This window comes from Phoca vitulina, unplaced genomic scaffold (genome assembly GCF_004348235.1).
Source record: "Phoca vitulina isolate PV1807 unplaced genomic scaffold, GSC_HSeal_1.0 scaffold10, whole genome shotgun sequence".
Classification (NCBI taxonomy): Eukaryota; Metazoa; Chordata; class Mammalia; order Carnivora; family Phocidae; genus Phoca; species Phoca vitulina.
The window spans coordinates 2,021,133-2,047,665 of NW_022589713.1; the positions used below are offsets into that span (position 1 = coordinate 2,021,133).

General features: G+C 37.4%; 1 protein-coding gene across 1 annotated transcript in view; it reads left to right on the plus strand.

The window, feature by feature from the left end:
• The window catches only part of VEPH1 (ventricular zone expressed PH domain containing 1), a 222,112-nt gene that overhangs the window by 122,980 nt on the left and 72,599 nt on the right, over positions 1–26,533 (plus strand). Inside the window, exons 8-9 of the mRNA XM_032408363.1 lie at positions 952–1,161; positions 1,974–2,371. Coding sequence (XP_032264254.1) covers positions 952–1,161; positions 1,974–2,371 — 608 coding nt within the window. The remainder of the gene's footprint in view (positions 1–951; positions 1,162–1,973; positions 2,372–26,533) is intronic.

A 26,533-nucleotide genomic window follows, 5' to 3' on the forward strand; every position in this document is an offset into this window, starting at 1 on the left:
CATTGAATAGAATGGTCTTTTTTTTTTTTTTTTTTAAAGATTTTATTTATTTATTTGACAGAGAGAGAGATAGCGAGAGCAGGAACGCAAGCAGGGGGAGTGGGAGAGGGAGAAGCAGGCTTCCCGCCGAGCAGGGAGCCCGATGTGGGACTCGATCCCAGGACCCTGGGATCATGACCTGAGCCGAAGGCAGACGCTTAACGACTGAGCCACCCAGGCGCCCAGAATGGTCTTTTATAGAGTAAATCTATAATCATTTTAGGGGTATTTATAGAGGAATAGCAGGCATCAGTAAAGAAGAGATAGGCCAGGACGCTTGGGTGGCTCAGTCGGTTAAGCGTCTGCCTTCGGCTCAGGTCATGATCCCAGGGTCCTGGGAATGAGCCCCACATTGGGCTCCTTGCTCAGCAGGGAGCCTGTTTCACCTTCTGCCTCTGCCTGCCTACCACTCCCCCTGCTTGTTCTCTCTCTCTCACTATCTCTCTCTCTCTGTGTCAAATAAATAAAATCTTAAAAAAAAAAGAGAGAGAGAGAGATAGGCCAGAAAAAGTTACATGGGAGACCCCAGTGATGGGTTGGCAGTGATGGTGACTACAATGAGCACATTTCCTACCACAGAAATGATGTAGATGACAGAAACTAGAACAAATATAATTTTCTTTAAAAAAATGGGGGCACCTGGCTCAGTGGGTGGAGCATGCAGCTCTTGATCTTGGGGTTATGAGTTCAAGCCCCATGTTGGGTGTAGAGATTCCTTAAAAATAAAATCTTAAAAAAAAAAAAAAAACCCTGTGTCCATTGTAGTTACTCAATAAACATTTGCTAAATGACTAATAAAAAATTTATCAGGTAAATTTTTCTGTTTTGAGTAAGAAGCAGTTCAATAGAGAGTAACACTGTCTTGAGGGTACATGTGACCACCATCTAATGCAATGATTTTTATTCCTTTAGGAAAAAACCAAGCAGTGAGTTTGAAATCCCTGAGAAGCTGGAAGAAATTAAGCTCACATTGACTGAAAATGAAGACCGTGAAAAGCTACAAGTTAAAATACAGGCTTTTGAAGACAAAATAAATGCTGAGAGCAATACTCCTAGCTCTATCAGAAGATATAGTTTGGGCCAATTTTCTAAGGAAGAAAGAAAAGACATTAGATTTAGCAGGTATAAATTTTGCTTGGCTGGTTTTTTAAAGTATGCACTTCATGCTTGCTATTAGTTTTGTTATCACTGTTATGGGGTGGTTTTTAAATATCTTTCACCTATAGCATCCAAAGCCCCATCTTTTCATGAATGAAATGGCATTCACCTGCTTCCATTATCCAAGCTTGCTATAATAAAAAGGAGAATACAAATGGAAAACAAACCTATGGCTTATTTTTAAAAAATACTTTAAATATAGATGTGCTATATATATATATTTAAAGATTTTATTTATTATTTATTTATTTATTTATTTATTTATTAGAAAGAGAGAGCACAAGCAGGGGGAGTGGCAGGGAGAGGGATAAGCAGGCTCCCCGCTGAACAAGGAGCCCAATGTGGGGCTCGATCCCAGGAACCTGGGATCATGACCTGAGCCGAAGGCAGATGCGTAACTGACTGAGCCACCCAGGTGCCCTATAGATGTGCTATATTGAGAATGACTGTCAAAAGCCTCTCTTGTTTTCTGATGAAAAAGCAGAAGCAAAAGTAGAAAAAAAAAGAATATAACTATGTAAGTCTACTATTTTCCAGTTAGTTTTGCCATGAAATTGATTTTTAAATCTCTGTTTTTGGAGGTGGCCTAGATCTTCCAAGGTTTGGCTTATTACATAACTTTTTGCTGCTCTATGTTTTTATCAAATCTGTTAATAGCACCAATTTTCGGTTTCACACTCTAGAGGAAGTCATTTTGCCCCACCATTATTCTTTTCCTTCTCAGTGGATGCTAGCTCAACTTCTTTATCTGTCTTGGCTTTTTGTTTGTATTGCAGGTCAAAGAGTTTGGCTTTGCACACTGTGCTAACAAAGAGCATGAGCTCAGATGATGGGGAAGTTGTAGAGAGTGAAGATATGCCAGCCAGCACCTTTCTTTCAGAAACAGACCCACTTAGCCAAGGAAATGACAAGTTGCCCTTTAAGGCAAACTCTGACAGGTCACAGCTGGGAAGTTCTTCAGTTTCACACCCAAGTATTATACATACAGAATCAGAGTATTTGCCAGAAACAGTTAAAGCAAACTGCCAGGAAGAAACTCCAGAAACTACTGCAAGTCCTGGAGAATACCAAGATAAGCTCTACTTGCACTTAAAGGAAAACTTCAGTAAAGTAAAAGCATATGCTGTGGAAATCGGAAAGAAGATTCCAGTCCCTGATCAGTGTACCATTGAAGGTATGTGCTCTAAACACCCTAAACTTGAGAAATTTCAGTCATCGCTGGGGGACAAAAAGGCTCAAATCATAAAAATTGCCATGCCCTGGATTCTTTTTGCAAAATAGATCGTTTGAAAGCACCCTCACAGTATTTTAATTGCTTTTTTCCCCCTAATAAGTTCAATCATCTTTTTTATTTCTATTCAAATCTACTTAGATGTACTTAAGTTCACCGACTCTGATTTTTTTCAAACCTCAAAATATATTGTTCCTGGTTCTCTGTCCGTAGTGTTTAGGAAATTCCTGGAAGGGGTCCGTGTTCCCTAAAGCAGGCTCTGGGGTAAGGGTCCAGTCAGAGACATTTTTCTAGCCACATAATCATGCAAGGAAGCCATGCACAACATTGCGCTCCAAGAGATTTTTCTCTCAATCATTCAGCAGCGTGTATGAAGCAGCTACTGTGTGCCAGGCAGTATGCTAAAAAAGATGCAGCTTTGTGTGAGATTCAGCTGTGACCCAAACAGATACAATCCCTGGCCTCTGGAGATTATAGAAAAAAAAGAGTGAGATCATAGTCAGGAGGTGATATATGTCAGGACCCAGTGAGAGTGTGAGCTAGTCAGAAAACAGAGAACAAAGAAAAAGATGTCAGGAACCGGGATTTCCCTCGGGTGCACAATTTAAGGAGGTGCCAAAAATTTTTAAGTTAAGACAGGATCAGTATGTCTTGCCAAACCATATTGGAGCAGAGGCAAAAGGAGCAAGAGGTAATATTGATCATGTTTCCACTTACAATTTTGATTTTTGTTCATCATGAACCTTTTGTATTAATTTTGATTTTTTTTGAATATTATGTATTTTGACTACTAAATTTTCTCATGCTTCTTAAATTTTGTGCCCTGTTCCTGGAAAAGAGGATAGGTTTGAGGCACACTTACTAAAATGGAAGAGTGCCGGGGCAAGCTCATCCTTCTGGTAGTGAGTTGAACAGATTTGGATATTTTGAAGGCACTGTCGGCTAATTAGGTTTTTCTTGCAGTCCTTCTCAGTTAGCAGCCATGTTATTCCCTTGAGATCAAGATGAAGGTCCTAGCCCTCTTGTTGGATGTGACAGCTTTTCACAGACTAGACAGCGCATCTTCCAGAAAGAAACAGTGGAAGGATAGTGAATCCAATTCACATTCACCCACGCACTGACTGTCATCCCCCTCAGTGGATGGTACTAGGAGGGTCCCATTTTCCGTACTCTACTTACTATCCCTTCTCCCACTCCAAAGCAGAGAAAAGAATGTATTCTCATGCTAACAAAGGGAAAGGGGGATTCAAGCATTTGGGAATGACAAATATTGTCTGCATGTCTGTAGAATCTGACATTTCTAGAGGTGTTTACATTAATTCGTTGATTAGGATTCTTAAAACTCTTTTTTTAATGGTGACCAAAAAAAGTGATATTGCTCATATTCAATATAAGTTTTGGATAATTAAGTATAACAAGATTTGAGAATAACTAAAATCAATAAAACTCAACACAAACTCTTTACAATTTCGCATTTCATTAATACTCTATGTATTTAATGCACAGGTTGGAGAATTTAATGTAAAAGAGGTTAAATGAATTTCCCAGCTTAAGGGAGGAAGTTTGTAGCAAATGTAAAGTTAGACATATTTCCATCTGCTAGAATAGTTTTGTTTTTTAAGTTTAGCTTAAAACATTGAAGCTGTGCTATGTGGTGAGTTTTAACCTTGTGAAAACCTGTGGAAGTCCTGCAGTTACTTCAAGCGTCTAATTGTCAAAAACACATGATATTTCTTATTGCCTTGAATTATTTTGGGAGTTTGAGGGTGACTTGGGTTTTTTTTCCAAAATATTGAATGAATCCATCATCTTTACTCAAAACAAACAAAAATCGAAAGGTATTTTCTTCTGATGTTTCCTACCGGGAATGGCCTAGAACTGAGTATGTATTTTTTTAAGTTGACATTTTGGAATTTATTCGCATTTTTGTAATTTCCTGGAAGTTCCTGGAAAATTCCTTGTGCAGGGATATGTGTGAGGGATTTATATGACTCACTGTAAATACATCCACTGAGAAAGGACTCGTGCTGACTGCAGGGGACGTGTTGTTATTCTTCCCGAGATTGTGTAAACCATTCAGGAGAAGGCCAGCAGTCATCTGGCTGACACAATTTTGCTTGCTGTCATGAGATCACTCAGCTCAACAGTATCACATTTCTTTCCTTAAAAATTTCTTGAGGAAAGATTTAGGCTTAGAAACTGTATTATGGTTATTGTGTTGTTGGTGTAAAAAAAGGCACATTTGGCCTTTCTTGCTGAATTATGCAAAGTAATCAAGAAACAAAGGGAAGAAGCATAGAAATCACTTCCACAACATTTAGAGTTAAAAAGAAAAATAGCCAGCAGGAAACAAGAACAACAACAACAATGTGTTAGGACTAATTTTAGACTGATGTCATAATGCCTATACCATAAGAAAATGATAAAACAACACTTTAAGGAAATTCTTTTGGTATCCTTTTGAATCGTATGGAAAAAACCAATACTAATATCTGACTCCCTTACTTTGACCTACGAAAATGTCACTTTCATAAGGTTCAATCTAATACTTTAGTAATAAACTATGTTGAAAGAACAGGAACTTTACTAGTCAGAGTCCAGCAGAATTCAGTATTAGGTGAATCAAGGTCACAAATACCATTCTTATCCTCAGTCAGCCCTCTTATTATTGCATGATATTAATCACAGAGGGGGCAGGTAATGGACTATAAATACAGCAGCACAAATCTATCATCATGTCTGGAACAATTGTCAAACCCCAGGTCTTATTGAGGTTGGGTCAGCAGTGTCATTTTGAGTATGAAAGAGCCTGTTATTCCCAGGTCAGTAATTCTCTCCTGGGCCTTCTAGGCCTCTGGTGCGGATGCAGTTTAGCCAACCATGGAAAGTTAGGTATTCATATTCAGAGTGATAGGCTGACATCACTGCCTGATTGTATTTACGTACAAGGCTGAAGGAATTTAGTTCATCAGCTAAAGGGCATTTTAAATATCTGAATCACTGGAATTCCTTTATGTGAACAAAAATGATTAGAGGTTAAAAAAAAACCCAAAACACATGCTATTGAAATAAATCCTTGAAAATCTGACCCATCACTGGTGTTCTATAAAGGATGATATAAAAGCTTACAAGAACCCATCAATGCGGTTTTGGTTCACTTTGAAGTATTCCCTGATTGGGTGAAAATACATTCCATCTGTAGAGCATATCAGCAAGCCTGACTTGCAGAAAGCTAATTTTAAAGCTAGTGATGTCGTCCTTTCTCTAACAGACTGACATGAGGTGATTTTTCAACTTGAACCGATATAAGAATATACAAAAATAAAAGTTCATTTAAAATATCAAGAAACAGGTGCTGTTTCATAATTAATTACAAATAAAGTTTTCTTATTGAAATTTTGTATGTCCAACCCCATGCTGGGACGACCAAGGAGGCAAAGCCAACCCAGGCCTTACCTCTTTCTCCTTGGTTGGTCTCGTCTGGGGGGTGATATAACACTCATTCATTGAGTGGTTCTGGAGGAAGTGTCCTTTTTTAAAATAGATTGGTTTAGCTGTAGGATTAGGATCATTTATCCTTAAGGAGAATTGTAAGATTTGGAGGCGGACACAGATCCTCAAGCTTTTCCAAACAATTTCAGAGGAAAAAACAGCAGATAGTAAGATATTACAAATTCCCTGTTGCCTCATTTCATTGATATGGTCCACTGGAGCTCCTGTTTGAAGAACACTAGCTAGGGAAAACTTTTCTAGAGAATTTTTCTTGGTGCTTGGGAATTTATCATGGATTACCTATCTGCCAGTTCCCATTTCTCGCGAGTGGGTTTTAGTCAAAAAAGATAGATAGATAAAATAGTGGCCAGGTTCTCCCCTTAACCTTATCCTGCCACTCATATCCTGGCTCCAGTCATCCTCAGTTTCCCATGAGAAACATTTAAATAAAAACATTTAATTAATTATAAAACATTTAAATAAGTAAAAAGAAGACCTACAAACCCTTTTGGAAAGATCCCTTCCAAACTCTTCTATTGAGTTAACATCAGTTACTGCCCTTGTTCATCCCCAACAGAGTAGCTGCAAGGTCACTGGTAAAGATGTTACACATTTAAATATACACCTTAACTGTTTGCGGAGTTCCACTAGAGAACATCAGATAACTTTATTTCTCATTAATTATATTTTCAAAAGTTACTTCTAAAAAAAAAGAAAAGAAAAAGTTTGATTTTCTTTGAACATTCAAATAGATAAAGAAAAATGCCCTAACCATGCTATTGAACAAAAAGGTATGCTGATTATCTGCATGTTGGCTTATCTGATGTGTATCTATGAATGAGAAGTATATTCATCCACCTAGGAAACAGTACAAAGTAAAATTGGTGAGCACATGTACACGCGGGCCATTTTGTATGGAAATCCAGGAGTGATTATCTGCCTATAAATCAAATGAGTCATCTAATCCTCCTAATATAGTGCCCACCTTGGATAGGTTTAAAGAGACATTGTTAATAAATAAAGAGAAGTAAAAGCAAATTCATAATGGAGCAAAAATGCACAGGAGTTCATTTGGCATATCCTGCCCGAAATTTAGGCAGCCACATTAAAAGAAGGAGGAGGGGAGATGCTTAGGAGCAGAAGTAGTTTGCTGTGGCAGGTTTCATATTCTTAAATATATTCTTCTAAATGTATTATTTTTATAATAGAAAGATATGGCATTATGTTCTTATATCTGTAGTTAGTATTTTTTTAATCTTTTTTTTAGTACAGTTCATACTCAGAGATTATAATTAATCATCCCTGATTTTTGTTTGGGGGTTGTCTTTACTCCAAAGCATGCAGTGCTGTAGGAAATGGTCCTGGACCATGGATGGTCACCAGCACAAGAGTACATTCCAACCCAGCTTGCTACAAACCAAATTTCAGGAAGTGAATGTTATTTTTCCATTTGCTTCCATTATGAAACTGGCAGTATATGCCCTGTAAGGAAACAAAATGGTCCCTGGATATCATCAAATCTCATTTAAAAACTGAGCAAATCTGTATATCTGAGCTCTGTTGATGATAAAGAGCTGGTAGCCAAGGAAACTGAAAAGAAATTATATAGCTGGTAAAGAGTTTTGAAATAACATAGGAAAAGGCAAAAAAAAAAAATTAATTTTCTCTTGTTTGATCCACAATAGCCATCAAACCCTCAGATGATGGAGTAAGATTTTAAAGTTTTTTTCCAAAAACACAGGCAACTACATAATTGACAATCAGGAGTCCAGGTATTGATAATTTGGGAGGTATTTATTTGTGTTACAGTCTATTTTCATAGAGTTATATGTTTACAAACAGCAGATAAGTCTGTCTAAAGCAGACAGAGTCTCATGTCATGTGCTGGCAGATCCATTTGGAGTGAATGAAAGAGTTACAAAAAGAACACCAAATTCCTGTTTCCTCTGTTCACATTTTTGCCCTATCCATATTAGAGACCAGTAAGAAATTATAAAATGAAGATATTTTCTTTTTTTAAAAAATGATTCGGTGAACTTTTAAAAATAAGTTGCTTTATGGGAAACATCATTTTTCATATGAAATATTCACATTAATTATCCAATAGCCATTAAAATATTATGTCACCATTAAAACAAGCCACAAATGTGGGAAACATAATTCCATTTCAGAAATTCTGAGTATGATTCTGCTTCTCATATCAAACTTCTTAATTTCTTTTTTTTAAAGATTTATTTATATATTTTAGAGAGAGAGAGAGAAAGACAGCACGAGATGGGGAATGGCAGAGGCAGAAGGAGAGAGAGAGAATCCCAAGCAGAGCTGGCTTGGGGCTCATCGTGGGGCTTGTCGTGGGGCTCAATCTCATGGCCCTGAGATCATGACCTGAGCCGCAATCAAGAGTCTGATGCTTAACGGACTGAGCCACCCAGGCACCCCAAACCTCCTGATTTCTAAGTAGCCTTTTCGGATTGGCTTCTTGCATTTAAGCTTCCTTTACATCTTTTTGTGGTTTGATAGCTCATTTCTTTTTTGCATAAATAATATTCCATCGTTTGGATGTATCTACCATTGTAGAATCATAGAGAATAGTTTCACTGCCCTAAAAATCCTTTCTGGTCTATCTGCTCATCCTGAATATTCATTCTTCATTAATTCTACAAATGTTTCTGAGTGCCTACTCATGTCAGCATCCTTCTAGGAACTTCAGAAATGTCAGTGAACAAAACAGGCAAATATCCTTGGGTTCACAGAGATGATTCTAGTAGTGAAAAACATACAATAAATAATAAGAATGATAAATAAATAATAAGGTGTTAGAAAGTGTTAAGTGCTATAATAAAAGAAAATATAGAGCCGGCTAAGAACCAGGACAGAAAAGATTTACATATATGTATATACAGAAGGGGATGGTTCTAGAAGAACACATATCAAACTATCACCACTAGTTTTCTCTGAAGAATCAAATTGGGGATGGAGGTGGAGGAGAAGTGGAGGGTGAAGGTGAAACTTGCACATTTTTAAAGTACACATTTCTGTAAAGTTCGGAATTTTGCAACAAGAGTGGTTGACTTCAGTAATAAAGAGAGATGCTGGTAACTTGGACCTGGGTGATAATTCCAGCTTCCCAGCATCCTGCTGAACCAGAGTTTATAGAACTGAGCTTCAGTGCCAACTCTGTTATTGGGCAGTTTCAATTCCTCAAACAGGGTATTTCATCTCCATGTACTGCCTCTTCCTCACCCTCATTCCAAGAGTATATTACGGGCTCATGGGTTCTTAATCTGTGCTCACTAAAAACTGTCAGGGATCCCTTCAAAGAGCCCCAGATCCCCTCTTTCCTCCTTTCCTTGCCCTACAAGCAGAGCAACTGTGATAGAGCTGGTGTTACACAGTGGCCTTCCTGATAGATATTTAAACCAAGAACTCCACAGCTTAAGGAAACTTGAAAAGCGCTTAGCTGGATCATTTTTAAGGTCCATTAAAAGAGCTTTTTATGCTCTAAATGAATTGATTCTAAGTGTATTATGTCAGAGCTGTAAAAATGCAAATGTTTGTTATTTGGCCAAGTTTTTCATCAGCCTCAACTTTATTGCTAATTTTATATCTCTAATGTAAAGTTAAAAAAACACTTCTCTTTCATGTTAGTTGCCTGTCCTTTCTCCAGATATCTGTATTCACCAATTTACAATAGTTTGTTGGGAGAAAATCGGCCAGATTCTTCAATAATTTTGAAGCTGGTCTCACTGTCTGTTCTGGATTTATTGACATCTATCAAACAGCAAATGACCAACCATGATTAGCAAATTAATGCATTGTGCCTGTACAGACTGGTCTATATTTTTTTTTTTACCTTTCTTTCTATTTTAATTCCAATATAGTTAACACACAGTGTTATATTAGTTTCAGGTGTGCAACATACTGATTCAGCACTTACATACATCACCCAGTGCTCATCACAAGTGCATTCCTTAATCCTCATCACCTATTTCACCCATCCCACCACAACCTTCCCTCTGGTAACCAGCAGTGTGTTCTCCATAGTTAAGAGTCTGTTTCTTGGTTTATCTCTCTCTCTCTTTTTTTCCTTTGCTCATGTGTTTTGTTTCTCAAATTCCACATATGAGTGAAATCATATGTATTTGTCTTTCTCTGACTTAATCTGTTTAGCAATATACTCTGTAGCTCTATCCATGTCATAGCAAATGGCAAGATTTCATTCTTTTTTATGGCTCAATAGTATTCCATTATATATATATATATTTATGCACATTTATATATATATATATAATGGAATACATATACCATATACCAGTGGTATATATATGTATATACCACTTCTTCTATCCGTGAACACTTGGGCTGTTTCCATAATTTGGCTATTGTAAATAATGCTGCTACAGTCATAGGGGTGCATTTATCCCTTTTAATCAGTATTTTTGTATTTTTGGGGTAAATGCACAGTAGCATCATTGCTGAATCATAGGGTAATTCTGTCTTGTTTTGAGGAACCTCCATACTGTTTTCCACAGTGGCTGCACCAGTTTGCATTCCCACCCACAGGGCAAGAGGGTTCCTTTTTCTCCACATCCTTGCCAATATTTGTTGTTTCCTGTGTTTTTGATTTTAGCCATTCCGACAGGTGTGAGGTAATATCTCATTGTAGTTTTGATTTGCATTGCCCTGATGATAAATGATGTTGAGCATCTTTTCCTGTGTCTGTTGGCCATCTGGATGTCTTCTTTGGAAAAATGTCTATTCATGTCTTCTGTCCATTTTTTAATTGGATTGTTTGTTTTTGGGATGTTGAATTGTAGAAGTTCTTTATATATTTTGGATACTAACCCTTTATCAGATAGGTCATTTACAAATATCTTCTCCCATTCAGTAAGGTGTCTTTTACTTTTGTTGATTGTTTTCTTGGCTGTGCAGAAGCTTTAAATTTTGATGTAGTCCCAATAGTTAATTTTTGCTTTTGTTTCCCTTGCCTCAGGAGACATATCTAGAAAAATGTTACTATAGCCGATGTCAAGGACATTATTGCTTGTGTTCCTTCTAGGATTTTTATGGCATCAGGTCCCACATTTAGTTTTTTGATCCATTTTGTGTTTATTTTTGTGAATGGTGTAAGAAAGTGTTCCAGTTTCATTCTTTTCCAGATAGCTGTCCAGTTTTCCCAGTACCATTTGTTGAAGAGACTGTCTTTTTCCCATTGGATATTCTTTCCTACTTTGTCAAAGATTAATTGATCATATAATTGTTGGTTTATTTCTGGGTTTTCTATTCTGTTCTGTTGATCTATGTGTCTATTTTTGTGCCACTACCATACTGTTTTGATTGCTACAGCTTTGTAATATAACTTGAAATCTGGAACTGTGATACTCCAGCTTTGCTTTTCTTTTTCAAAATTGCTTTGGCTATTCAGGGTCCTTTGTGGTTCTATACCAATTTTAGGATTGTTTCTTCTAGTTCTGTGAAAAATGCTGTTGGTATTTTGATAGGGATTGCATTAAATGTGTAGATTATTTTGGGTAGTATAGACTTTTTAACAATATTTGTTTTTCCAATCCATGCGCATGGAATGCCTTTCCATTTCTTTGTGTCATCTTTGATTTTTTTCATCAATGTTTTATGGTTTTCAGAGTACAGGTCTTTCACCTCTTTGGTTAGGTTTATTCCTAGGTATCTTAATATTTTTGGTGCAATTATAAATGGGATTGTTTTCTTAATTTCTCTTTCTGTTGCTGCATTATTTGTGTATAGAAATGCAACAGATTTATGCACATTTATTTTGTATCCTACAGCTTTACTGAATTCATTTATCAGTTCTAGTAGTTTTTTGGTGGAATATTTTGGGTTTTCAATATGTAATATCATGTCATCTGCAAATAGTGAATGTTTTACTTCTTTCTTAGCAATTTGGATGACTTTTATTTCTTTTTGTTGTCTGGTTGGCTAGGACTTCCAATACTATGTTGAATAAAAGTGGTGAGAGTGGACATTCTTATCTTATTCCTGATCTTAAGGGTAAAGATCTCAGTTTTTTCCCATTGGATATGATGTTTGCTGTGGGCTTTTTATAGATAGCCTTTATTATTTTGAGGTATGTTCACTCTAACCTACTTTGTTGAGGGATTTTACCATGAATGGATATTGTACTTTGTCAAATGTTTTTCTGAATCTACTGAAATGATCATATGGTTTTTATCCATTCTCTTACTAATGTGACATATCACATTGATTGATTTGCAAATATTGAGCCACCCTTGCATACCAGGAATATATCCCACTTGATCATGGTGAGTGATTTTTTTTTTTAATGAGTTGTTGGATTTGGTTTGCTAGTATTTTGTTGAGGATTCTTGCATCCATGTTCATGAGAGATATTTGCCTGGAGTTCTCTTTTTTTGTGGTGTCTTTATCTGGTTTTGGAATCAGGATAATAATGACCTCCTGGAATGAATTTAGAAATTTTCCTCCTTCTGTTTTTTGGAATAGTTTGAGAAGAATAGATATTAACTCGTCTTTAAATGTTTGCTAGAATTCACCTGTGAAGTGGTCTGATCCTAGGCTTCTGTTTGTTGGGAGGTTTTTTTCTTTTTATTACTGATTCAATCTCCTTGCTGGTAATCAGTCTGCTCAAATTTTTTATTTCTTCCTGCTTTAATTTTGGTAGACTATGTTTCTAGGAATTTATCCATTTCTTCTAGGTTGTCTAATTTGTTGGCATATAGTTTTTCATGATATTCTCTTCAGTTATTTGGTTTTTTTGTTTGTTTGTTTGTTTATTTCATTATGTTATGTTAATATTTCTGAGGTGTTGGTTGTTATTTCTCTTCTTTCATTTGTGATTTTGTTTGAGTCCTCTCTCCCCCTCTGTGTGTGTGTGATATGAGTCTGGCTAAAAGTTTATCAATTCTGTAGATCTTTTCAAAGAACCAGCTCCTGGTTTCATTGATCTGGTCTATTATTTTTTTAGTTTCTGTATCATTTATTTGTGCTCTAATCTTTATAATTTCCTTCCTTCTACTGGTTTTGGGTTTTGTTTGTGCTTCTTTTTCTAGCTCCTTTAGGTGTAAGATTAGGTTGTTCATTTGAGATTTTTCTTGCTTCTGGAGGTAGGCCTGTATTGCTATAAACTTTCCTCTTGGAACCACTTTTGCTGCATCCTAAAGATTTTGGACTGTTGTGTTTTCATTTTCATTTGTCTCCATATATTTTTTTTAATTTTCTTGTTGAATTCTTCTTTGACCCATTCATTGTTTAGGAGCATATCATTTAACCTCCATGTATTTATGTTCTTTCAAGATTTTTCTTGTCATTGATTTCTAGTTTCACAACGTTGTGTTCAGAACAGGTGCATGGAATGACTTCAGTCTTTATGAATTTGTTGAGACTTGTTTTGTGGCCTAATATGTGATTTATTCTGGAGAATATTCCCTGTGTACTTGAAAAGAATGTATATTCTGCTGCTTTAGGATGTAATGTTCTGAATATATCTGTTAGATCCATCTGGTCCAATGTGTCATTCAAAGCCACTGTTTCCTTATTGATTTTCTGTTAGATGACCTATCCATTGATGTACATGGAGTGTTAAAGTCCCCTACCATTATTGTATTACTATTGATGACATCTTTTATGTTTGTTATTAGCTGCTTTTTGTATTTGGGTGCTCCCATGTTGGGTGCATAAATATTTACAACTGTTTTATCTTCTTGTTGGACTTTTCCCTATAATTATATAGTGTGCTTCTTTGTCTCTTGTTATAGTCTTTGTTTTAAAGTCTATTTTTTCTGATATAAGTATTGCTGCTCTGGCTTTCTTTTCACTTCCATTTGCGTCATAAATATTTCTTTATCCCTCCACTTTCAATCTGCAAGTGTTTTTAGGTCTGAAATTATTCTCTTGTAGTCAGCATATAGATAGGTCTTGCTTTTTTATCCACTCCATCACCCTGTCTTTTTATTGGACCACTTAGTCCATTTACATTCAAAGTAATTATTGATAGATATGTATTTATTGCCATTTTGCTACTTGTTTTATGGTTGTTTCATAGTTTTTCTCTGATCCTTTCTTCTCTTTCTCCCTTTCGTGGTTTGCTGGGGATTTTTTTTAGTGAAATACTTGGATTCTTTTCTCTGTAGTCTTTGCATATTTGTTACTGGTTTTTTATTTGTGGTTACTGTTAGGTTTGTATATATAACATCTTCTCCATATAGCAGTCTATATTAAGTTGATTTTTATTGCTTAAGTTCAAACCTATTCTTTTTTTTAGAGAGAGAGAGGAAGAGAGAGTGAGTAGGGAGGGGCAGAGGGAGAAGGAGAGAGAGAATCCCAAGCAGGTTCTACATCCAGTGTGGAACCCAACACGTGACTTGATCTCATGACCCCAAGATTATGACCTGAGCCAAAATCAAGAGTCAGCCACTTAACCAACTGAGTCACCCAAGTGCCCCCAAAACCATCCTTTACTCTTCCCCCCTCATATTTTACATCCTTTTATTTTATGAATCCCTCAACTGATTTTTTTTTTACAAAAATACTTATTTTTACTTCTTTTGTGGTTCCTAATTTTCATTCTCTCACTTATGGTCTTTCCTTTCCACTCAGAGTGCCCTTTAATATTTCTTGTAGGCCTGGTTTAGTAGTCATGAACTCCTTTATTTTTTGTTAGTCTAAGAAACTGTTCCTTTCTTCTTTTATTTCAAATGATAGCTTTGCTGGATAGAGTATTCTTGGCTATAGATTTTTCCCTTTCAACACTTTGAATATATCATGCCACTGGCTTACAAAGTTTCTGCTGAAAAAACTGCTAATAGTCCTATGGGGTTTCCCTTGTATGTAACTATAACTATCTTCTTTTCTATTGCTGCTTTTAGAATTTTTTCTTTATCACTACTTTTTGCCATTTTGATTACTGTGTGTCTTGGTGTGGACCTCCTTTGGTTGATTTTGTTGGAGGATCTCAGTAACTCCTAGATTTAGATACCTGTTTCCTTCCCCAGATATGGGAAATTCTCAGCTATTATTTCTTCAAATAAATGTTCTTACACTTGATAGAGTCACTGAGTTCCCTAAGTTTATTCTCATTTTACAAAATTCTTTTTTCTCTCATTTGTTCAGCATGATTACTTTCAATTACTCTGTCTTCTAATTCGTTAATTTGTTCTTCTGCTTCTTCCAGCCTGCTGTTTATTCCATCAAATGTATTATTAATTTCATTTATTGTGTTCTTCATCTCTGTTCGTTCTCTTTTATCTCTGTGTTAAATATCTCACTGATGCCCTCCACTCTCTTCTCAAGTCCAGTGAGTATCTTTATGATCATTATTTTAAATTTTCTATCAGGCAGGGGTGCCTGAGTGGCTCAGTCCGTTAAGCATCTGCCTTCGGCTCAGGTCATGATCTCAGGGTCCTGGGATCAAGCCCCACATCGGGCTCCTGGCTCGGCGGGGAGCCTGCATCTCCCTCTCCCTCTGCCTGCCTCTCCCCCTGCTCGTGCTCTCTCTCTCTCTCTCTCTCTCTGTATCTCTGTGTCTCAAATGAAGAAATAAAATCTTTAAAAAAAATAAATTTTCTATCAGGCATGTTACTTATATCCATTTTGCTTAGGTCTCTTCCTGTAGTTTTGTCTTCTTCTTTCATTTGTGACATATTCTTCTATCTCCTCATTTTGCCAACTCTCTGTGTCTGTTTCTATGTGTAGGAAAGTCAGCTTGCTCTGAAATTTAGGAAAGTTAGGAAAGTGTCTTACTCTTGAAATTAGTGGGCAGGACATGAACCTTTAACTAGGTGGCACAGGTCCTCCTCCACAGGGAATGTGTAGCCATGGTGGAGTCCAGGCCAGCCAGGGCCACTCCACAAAGCATGCATGGGAGGGAGGTGCAGTTTTAACAAGTGCACATATCCTCAGTGGAAGGTCAGGAGATAGTGTTTGCAAGGTTTGTGCAGGTCTTCTGGGGGAGGGGATCTCTGGTACTGGGACTGAGGCAGGTCTGGTTGGAGCGGGGGTTAGGGGTGGTGTAAGCAAGTTAAGTAGTGAGTACAGGTGCCATGCTGATTCCCACAAGTGGCTCTGTGTTTATGATGAGGGGTCGGGGAGGGAATTGGCACCTACCATCTTCTTTGCTCCTAGAGAAGTCCGTTAGTGAACTCTGAGATTAGTAACTAACTCTCTCTCCTCTAAGTCCCAGGTACCTTTCAAACTGCTGCTTCCAAACTGTATCTCCATGGGAAATTTGCTATGTTGTCTTTTAAGGACAGGGGCTCAGCTTCCTATCACCCTCTGGGCTCCCTCAGAGCTGAGCCTGCTGAATTTTAAAGTTCCAGACTTTAAGTCCCACTGGTTGTAAGCACTCACAAAATTCAGCCCCTCTGATTTCAAAGCCAAATACTATGAGGATTTCTGTTCCCCTTTTAGGAGCCCCAGTGTGCTAATTTGTTACGCATCCTTCTCCATGCGTGTGGCTCTCTCCTTTCAGTGGCAGACCTGTAGGGTTTAGGTTCCCACCAAGTCCTCAAGTCCTTGCCCTTCTACCCTCTTCGATGAGGCCTCTTCTGTACATTTAGTTGTAGAGTTTGTTTTTGGGTCCTCTTCTGGGTTGTTTGCTCTATGCAAATTTTATCTAGTTGTATCTGTGGGACAAATGAGTTTAGGGTCCTCCTACCCTGCCGTCTTCCCCAGAAGTCCCCTGGTTGTTCTATTTTTATTAGAATTGTTGGTTTGCCTTATTTAAAGGAAACCAATTTTATTTCAAATTGTATATGAAGGAGCCCATGAAAATATGCAATAAAAAGAGGTGATTTACTCAATGTGAGGGGGGAAAAAAGAGAAATAAAATAAATCTAGTAGTTGAGTTTTTTTTTTTTTAATTTATCCCTGTAAATTTTCACATTTGCTAAATGTGGTTTGCAAATTTACTTCTGAGCACCCTGGTGACCAGTAAGGAAGGAAATAAAATCAGTGAAAAATCTAGAGTGTCCATAAATAAAAATATTATAATTGCTTAGAGGGGGAAAAAAAGCTGTTTATTTATTTGGTTAATGATGTTGTATTCACTGAAGCTAGTTCATCAAAAGAGGTGTTTATATTATGCAACAAACATTTACCCACTAAACATAAAAATAGAGCACTGGTTCTCAACTGGAAACAATTTTATCCCCAGATTTGGGACTTCTGCTAATGTCTGGAGACATTTTTGGTTGTCATGAGTGAAGGAGTGGAGGCAGGTGCTACTGTCCTCTAGTGGGTAGAGGCCGGGGATGTGGTTAAATATTCTACAGTGGACAGGACAGCCCTCTGCCCAAACAAAGAATTATCCAGCCTGAAATATCAGTGGTGGTTGAGAAACCCTGCAACAGACGCTTGCTTCTCAAAGTGTGGTCCATGAACTAGCAACAACGACATCACCTGGGTACTTGTTAGCAATTCAGATTCTCAGGCCCATCTGAGACCTGCTGAATCAGTATCTATAGTTTAACAAGATCCCTCAAGTAATTCATATGCAATTAAAGTATAAGAAGCACTGCTATGCAGGAATGAGAAATTCCAGTGGCTCCCATATTAGGGAAAATAATTTTATTCCTTACAGTGAATTTGTGATTTAATTAAGTGACTTTTCATTTAATAATCACCTCTTAATTGGGGAGATGACTATTCTTCTCAAGAACACTCAAGGTTACAGGCCTCCGACATCTGGGCTATTCATTGAATTTGTGGTTCCAGTTTTTTTATTTTTTTCTTTGATTTTTTTCTCATGGGATATAGGGTTAAGAAAGGATGAATACGTTTGTAAGCCAGGAAACTCTACTCCATGGTATATGTTTGAATTTGCATTGTGTTTGACCTTCTGACTTTTTATGAACATGGAATTTAGTTCCTTATGGAAGGTAGTTTTAATATTAAGCTCAGAATATCTTGGAGATCAATATATCTTCAATGATGATTAGTAAACTTGTATAAATGAATTAGAAACATATGGAATATGTTTCTCTTAAAATATGCAGAGAATTTAAATCAAGCAAAAGTGTGCTAGAGACAAAATATGCTTTCTTAAACCCAAAACATTGAAAAGTGGGTTGAGACAACTATCTCCATGTGAACTTACCTATCATTAACATTTACAGATTAATCCCATTGGCCCTCATTCTTTTTAATAGGAAATGATATAATTGTACCAAAGGACCATCTTTTCTCTACTGAATCTACCTGATTTTTTTTCTAACTTCTTTTAAAAAGAATCTTGAAAATATTTTTTTAAAAAAGCTCTTTTCCAGTAAATGTAGACAGTTAGGACATTCCTACATCCCTATTGTGTCTTTCTACTGACTTTTTAGTTTTCAGTCACACCAGTTACACCCATGTGTTTTTTGTTTTTTTTGTTTGTTCTTTTAACAAATCCTTTGAACTCTTACAAACAATTGAATCTACAGTAAAAAAAATCAAGACAAATCTTTATATTCTAACAACACTGAAATTGTATAATCTTTCCATAATTCCAATGTCAAATGTACATTGAACACTTGAGATGTTTGCTAATGTTTTCAGAAATTTTATCATGTTTAACTTTGCATTTACTACTGTGTATTTTTAATTTATGTGCAACAGCAAGAATAATTATTCTGTCTTCATAAAGTAATTCAGTAACTTATAAATTAAAGGGTTTATTTTTAAGTACTGAAATACAAGGATATTTCCAAAGCAAAGGATAAAACTAGCATATTGCTATCCTTGGTTTGTTGACGTGTTATCTGTGAATACCTTTAATGTAAATTATAGTGTCCTAATGTGTAAGGGGACCCATCTAAGTTCAACTTAGAAACTGATATTTCAAACTCTTGAGGCTTAAGAAATTTCCAAATGCTTTTAGTCAAGCACTATTATTGTTAACTTTTGAACTCATGCACATTTTAGGGAAATGTAATCCATGTGTTTCAAATTTATTTTCACTTTATCCATCAAGATAGGGTTTGGTAAACTCTTCCTATCCTTATGAGGTGTTTTACTGATAAAAATATCATCAAAAAAGGACCTTTGCTGGTATTAAGAAGAGACCTATACCCAAACTGCCTTAATAATGACCCCAGTGACTTTTGAAAAAAAATTTTTTTCTAGTTTTGGTCACACTTCTTACTGTTAAACAGACAAACAAATCCACATATCTTAACATGGAATCATGGAATCAACTAGTTGTGGGCAGGGTTTGTACAGGGAGAATGTGGATAGGCTACTTTGCCCATTCATGTTAAACAAGGTTGAGCTTGGAACTACTGCTACAATAAAGTAATGATGAGAGTTAGATACACTAAATCAGTTAAAGGGTCTGAGAAGAATTCCCCTTCTCTTTTTCAATCCAAGGTCTATACTACCACCACTTTCTTGAGCAGGTGCCTCAAATAATTTCTATTAGCAATGCATTTCTTTGTGTTATCACCCTTTGACCCTTTCCTCCAGAGAGTCAGCTCACATTCTCCAGCCAGATGAGGGATTGGAGACACAAGAACCTAAAAGGGAGAATGTGGGGGTGAGGTGTCCTGAGTGAATGGACCAGTATGATAAGAACAGTTGGAGCCCTCAGCTGCCTTTGCATCTGCTCACTCAGTGCTTGACCACACCAGCCCAGGAGGAAAAGCAGGGTTGACATCTTTGGTGGGCAGCTGACCAGGACAGAGAAATCCATGCAGCAATGAGTCCCACTAAAGTCAGCCTTTGCGGCCATTGTAGGCCTTCTCAGGTCACAAATCACTGCCTTTGTCAGATAAATGACTTTCCCAAAATACTTGTTTGTGTCCTGGAGTTTTTCACTACCCTTGCATGAGCAAGCAGAAGTCCAGGGCACCAGACATGGTCTTCTCAGGCCCTAGGGGCCTCAGCCAGGCCCAAGGTGGGAAGAATAGCACTTGGAACCTGAAGAGATTCCCTGGGCCCTGGAGTAGGACGCAGGGTGCCTTTTGTTTAATGTTTCCAATAACTTGGCTTTTAGGGCTCTGGCTTAAATAACTCAGTTATCTACTATCCTGTACACTTGCACACCTTGTGAGATACCTGCCGAGAGTGTCAGGGTTTGGAGTCCCAGACATAGAGAGATAGAGTGGGACACTCTAACCACAGCAACTAGAACGAGAAGCTGTTAGCACCTTGGGTCTGAGTCTATATCCCTATGACAACCCTGCAGGCTCTAGACCTTCTCTATCCCCGGTGCCTAGCATAGTGCAGAACAACTGTTCAACATACATGATTGAATGAATGAATGGACAAATAAACCAACAAGTGGAGAACAAGGAGCAGGCCTGCCCAGAACCTGACCTAGTAGACTGTGTGTACCATCAATGTGCAACTGAATCACAATCTTTGTCAAGTGGATTTTAACATTGCATGTGACTTTCCACTTATGTTTAGGTTGATAGCCTTTATTTAACTAGGAAAAGAAAAGTTAATTATCTTGTGCAACACAAAAGGTTGAAAACAGAGACTTCCACAAATAAAGAAACTGTATCTCAAACTCAGCTTTTAAAAAGAGGCAAAATGGTTAGTCGTTTGCTGGGAATATGTGCATGGTATTTTTCAACACTTGATATATTGAAGAATATTAGTTGAAATTGATAGCTGTTAGTTCTTTTAATAAATGAGCTTTATTATGGTTATTTATAAAATCAGAGGAGAAGTTCAAAAGTAAGGCAATTGGGTGGAGTGATTAGGAGCATGGGCTTTGGCAGCCAGAGTAGGAGCCAGAAGTCTCTCTTTCTCAGTAATGGCCTGATGCATCACATATCTGAGGATTAAATGTGATAAGCATCCAAAAATTATTACTCCTAAAAGCTTTTAGTATTTTTACCTGAAATTCAGTCAGTATTCACATTGCAGGCTCCAGCTATCATGGACATTAATTACATATGGATTTTATCTGTAGGAAAATATGGGGTGGGGAATGATTGCACAGTGCAACTCTCTGCAACCCCCTCAACCTCCCATATCCAGGAAAGGCATGGACTGAGCTGTGGATGAAGCAAAGACTTTTATTCTCCAGAGCAATTCCATAGGCTGTGTTACCTGTGGGGAAGATGATGCTATCCTCCAAACTAAAATTGGGACAAGTGAGCTGAAGAAAACAAAACAAAACTGAACTAAATGCCAATTCATTTATGTCCAATGGTTTTCATACACAATTCTTAGTCTCTGAGTATTTTGCACCTCTGAGGCTGGTATTGCCTGAAATTGTTTTATCTACAAAACAAACTTAGCTCATCATTTATCCCTCAGAAAGCTAGCCCCCTGTGATAATAACTTTGTGACAGCTGATAGATAACATCAGTTTATCAACTAATAGCACAACCCAATTCTAGTTCACTTCCTGGTAGAAAAAATTCCTTGCGAAGTGAATTTTTTTCCTAATTATAAAAGTGTAATGTCCACTATGAAACTTTGGAAAATAGAGAGAGGGGCAAAGAAAATTATCCTTAATCTTACCATTGTTACTACTGTTAGAAATTTTATGTATTTTCTTCCAGGGCTATGTTGAAGTATTTTGACCTTTCAGGGAAGAGCTATCACTTTTTCAAGGACCATCACTTTTTAAATGCTTTACTTTTTAATCATAATGGTGAAAATTTGGATTTGAAAAGTGTGGACTAGTTTACAAGTACAATTTAAAGATCTAAGCCAACAATGTGCAATTATAGCTACTGTTTACTACAAAATTTTAGCAAGATGACCTTCTAAACGGAGTATTTTTTTCTTGAGGCACTAGAAACAAACAAAACAATGCTAGTCAACTAACAATTCTTTAATTTAATATATAGAGTTGCCAGCTTTCCCTCTATAAGTAACATTATCTCACAACTATAGCAGATACAAGATATTGAACCTAGATCAGTACTTTTCTTTAAAAAGATATTCTTTTACCATACCTTAGTAAAAAATATTTCCTTCCTGCCCATGGCATTCACTTTGCCACTAAAATTAAATGTAATAATTCCAAAAATTTTAACATTCCTCAAACAAGTTTGAAATGAAGAAAAATATTTACATCATCTTGCAATATTAAGCGTTGTTATCAGCCTGCATTGTAGGCCAGAGCTTGGCAAACTTTTTCTGTAAACGGCCAGATAGTAAATTTTTTTGTCAGAGACAAACCATTTGGTCTCATCTGCAACTATTCAACTCTGCCATTGTAGTGTAAAATCATCCGTAGATAATACATAAATGGATGGGCATGACTGTGTTCCAATAAAACTTTATTTACACAAACAAGCAGAGTCAGACTTGGCCCACAGTTAAAGTTTTATCAAGCCTTGTTCTAGACAGTTTTCACTAGCTGCTGCATCCACCTGGATTTTTATGTTAGATGGTGTTTAAGGGTTTCTGACCCTCTCCCCACTCACACCCCGCCCCCACTCACACACACACACACACACACACACACACACAAGACTTGCAGTAAACATAGCTGGTTGAACATATGTTTATCTCCACTATCACTAAAATTCCACTTAAATAATAATAAAGAAATTAAAAGGTATAAGCTCAGGAAAATGGAGGTGAAAATAGCACACAAAGGATGTCATGTCAACAAAGTGGCAGAGTAAAGGAGATGCAAAGTTGGCACTCAACAGTGGTGGGTTAGAGGTCCAACAGGATCACCAGATAGGAGGGATTTTGTACAGTTCTGCTGAGATCTCCTGGTGATCTAGTGTGGGTGGTCCAGCAAACTGTTTCTCAGGAAAGCTGGTCCTAACCTGATGCGGTCACTGTCGGACCTGCCACACTTAGCGTATTTGTAAAACTCAAAGTAACTGATGGGGGGTGAGGTTCGAGGTCTTGACTTCAGCTGTAAACATTCTGGTATTCAGTGGGCCTTTGGAATGAGAAGAATAGTGTTAACAAGAACTAGCAGTTTGACTACTAGTGCTTTTACTGCTATTAAGCTATTTTGAAACCCTTTCTCTCCCGCCTTCTTTCTAAGACCCAAGGGAACTATTTGCTCATATTTGCAGAGTCACTCCTAGTACCCATTGACAAGATTCCATCATGTGAGGAAGCATAGGACAGAAAATTGGAAGGTAAGGAGTGCAGAGAGGAGGCTTCTGATTTGGGATGCTGATTTGCATCTCTGGGTCTCTGTCTGCAGAAGGAAGCACAGACAGGGGCAGGCTGGTAGCTATGGTGCTGGTGGGCTATTCGGGTGTCTCACTCCACAGCCCCGCATGAGTACATCAGACAAAGGCAGTGTATAAGGAAGCTGTGTGCTGTGTTGCGACAGATGCAAACTTCAAGGGTGACTGGGGTCAAATACAATAGGCCTCACTAACTCTGAGCCAATAACTCCCATCTCCTTTTCCGAGCAGAGTATTTGGAGAATTGATGAGAAAAAAAACCATGCACAGTTGACTGAGTTGGGTTTTTTTTGTTTTTTTTGTTTTGGTTTGGTTTTTTTGTGGGTTTTTTTTTTTGAGACAGACACTTTTTGTGTTCTGTTCTCCCCTTTGTCCCGAAGCAGACACTAGTTATGTTCAGGTCTTGTTTGCTCTATTCAGAGAGAAAAATTGGACTTCTTGGGTTATTACTACCACCATCACATTATTGTCTTTCCTTTGATTTGATTTCCTTTCCTCATAATAAATCTTCCTGTCTTCTCCCTCTTTGATGTTCTTATCTCTGGCTCAGTTCTTTGTATTTGCGTTTCCTTATTCCATGCTCATTCCTTTCATTCTTTAGGTTGGTCTACTTTCTTTAAGAATGTCAAAGAAAAAATATCCCTCAATACCCCATACACACAAACTTCTGGCTTTCCAATGGCAGCTTTTCAGAGAACATGGCATTGAGCACAGAGCATCATAATATTGATGAAGGTGATTAGGGGAATGGGCTGGTTACTGATTTTCAGTTTGGATAGAGGCAAAAATAAAATCAAATAAAATTCAGCAGCCCTACAATCCTCACATAGATTAGGAAAGGCATGAAATGCAAGGAAACGTGTATCTTTCCTGGTCGTGGAGCACTATGTCTGTCATTACTTCCTGCCAGATTCTTTGTGCTCATGATGGCATCTGGTTCTCCAACCCTCCCGAATTTTACATTATTGTGGATACCTGAGGCATCCACATAGCCAGGACCCTATGTAAGGACATCTGCAGACAACCTATAGTTGTTTATATTAAATTGATTTATGTTAAGTGATACTTGTATTTGGGGAAGGGGTGAATCAGCAAGTTTAGAGGGAGGTAAACAGTCCACATTTGCCATGTTGGACCTCTGTCTAAAGAGCTTTGGCCATCTCACTTTGAGTGAGGTGCATAGTAGTTCAAGCCAGGAGGAGGCAATATATAATTGTGGTAAAACTAAAATTAACCCTACCACCTGTTGTTACACTCTTTATTACCACTTTATTCTCAGAGCACAATATAGTCACATTGTTTCCTCAATTCACTGAGTCTGATTTGAGTTGCTTTTTAAGAATGTGATCTCTTGAAGCCAGAGGGCCTTTTAATTTTTTTTTTTAAATAAAGTCTCTTTATTTATTTATTTTTGATATGTCTGTTAGCTGACATGCCACTTTCCTGCGCACAAACACCTCTGGACACATGATGCTATAACTCTCTCACCCTTACACAGAAATTAAAATCAGGCCTTCTCATTCAAATGAGAGCATTCACTTCCAATAATGATTATGTTCCTCCTATCAGACTAACTTCCACAGACAACAACTATAAACTCTGGGAAAAATATAAAATACAACTAACTAAAGGTACTTGGGAGGAATCAAAAGCAAGCAGATTCTGGAGGGGAATCAGCATTTGGAAAAAGGGAATACCTGCTAGGTTGGTGGGTTTTTTAATTTAAATTCAATTAACATATAATGTATTATTTCTTTCAGGGGTACAGGTCTGTGATTCATCAGTCTTACACAACACCCAGCATGCACCATAACACATACCCTCCCCAATGTCCATCACCTAGCCACCCCATCCCTCACCCCTCTCCTCTCTAGCAACCCTCAGTTTGTTTCCTATGATTAAGAGTCTCTTATGGTTTCTCTCCCTCTCTGGTTTCATATTGTTTCATTTTTTCCTCTCTTCCCCTGTGATCCTCTGTCTTGTTTCTTAAATTCCACATATCAGTGAGATCATATGATAATTGTCTTTCTCTAATCGACTTATTTCAGTTAGATTAAGACCCTCTAGTTCCATCCACGTCATTGCAAATGGCAAGATTTCATTTTTTGATGGCTGCGTAATGTTCCATTGTGTGTGTGTGTGTGTGTGTGCGTGTGTGTGTGTGTGTGTATACATCTTCTTTATCCATTCATCTGTCTATGGATATCTCCACTCTTTCCATAGTTTGGCTATTGTGGACATTGCTGCTATAAACCTTGGGGTGCAGGTGCCCCTTTTGATCACTACATTTGTATCTTTGGGGTAAATACCCAGTAGTGCAATTGCTGGGTTGTAGGGCAGCTCTATTTTCAACTTTTTGAGGAACCTCCATACTGTTTTCCAGAGTGGATGCACCAGCTTGCATTGCCACCAACAGTGTAGGAGGGTTCCTCACCAGAGGGCCTGTTTAAAGTCATCCTTCTATGTATGCTTGGGGATTAGACTGCCTCTGTTGCCAGAACTAATATTTGAATTTCTATTATAAGAATTGCCAATGGATTTCAAAGATCGTTCAGGGCAAGTTGACTTCAAAGTCATCTATTGTGGTCAAGGTTTATGCAAATTAAAAAAAATATATATATGTATAGGCTACCGGGTCTGGCATTGTCTTTGAAAACTGTGTATATCAGGCCCATTGCCCAGGTTCTTTCCCACCTAGGGCCAAGACCTCTACCACTTTGCCTTCACCCTGTACCTCGTTCACTCCTGCCTGTCCTTGATGTCTCAGCACAAACACTGCTTCCTTGGAATAGCCCTCTCTGACCCCCAGCCCAGTCTAAATGAGTTGTTCTAATATTGTTCTTTGGGGAATTTTACTGTTTTTTTTTTTTTTTCCTTCAGAGCATTTATCACATTCACTTTTTTGTGTGTATTATTCTTTATTGTCTCCTCCACTAAACAAAATAACACTTATTTTATTTACTACTGCATATCCAGTGTTTATACTGTAGGAATTCAGTAAATGCATGCTGAATAAATGATCTTTTGAAAATTCCTATAAGTCTATGTCTATACTATATATTTTTTTATGTTAATATTAACCCCCCCTTTTTTGGGGGGGAACACGATCCCAGGGCCCTGGGATCATGACCCGAGCCGAAGGCAGACGCCTAACAACTGAGCCACCCAGGCACCCCAATATTAAATACCTTTTAATACTTATTTTTTTACTGCTTAGAAAAACAAAATCTTTATAAGCTCTATTAGCCCACACTAACCTTTGTATGTCTGGATACTTTGGATTTTATTTTTATAGCTTTGACTACATTCTTCCCCAGTCCCTATCTTTGTAAAAACAAACAAAAAAATAGGGAATTGCCTGTAAATTATTGAACAAAGGAATATGCAGATTATAAACAATAGAAATAGACCACAACTTGGTTTTTGCTATTGGTTTTTCCTTGTATCAATGTTAGTATTTAGGGGTTACCAATTGATGGTGACTGTCATTTGTATTTAGATG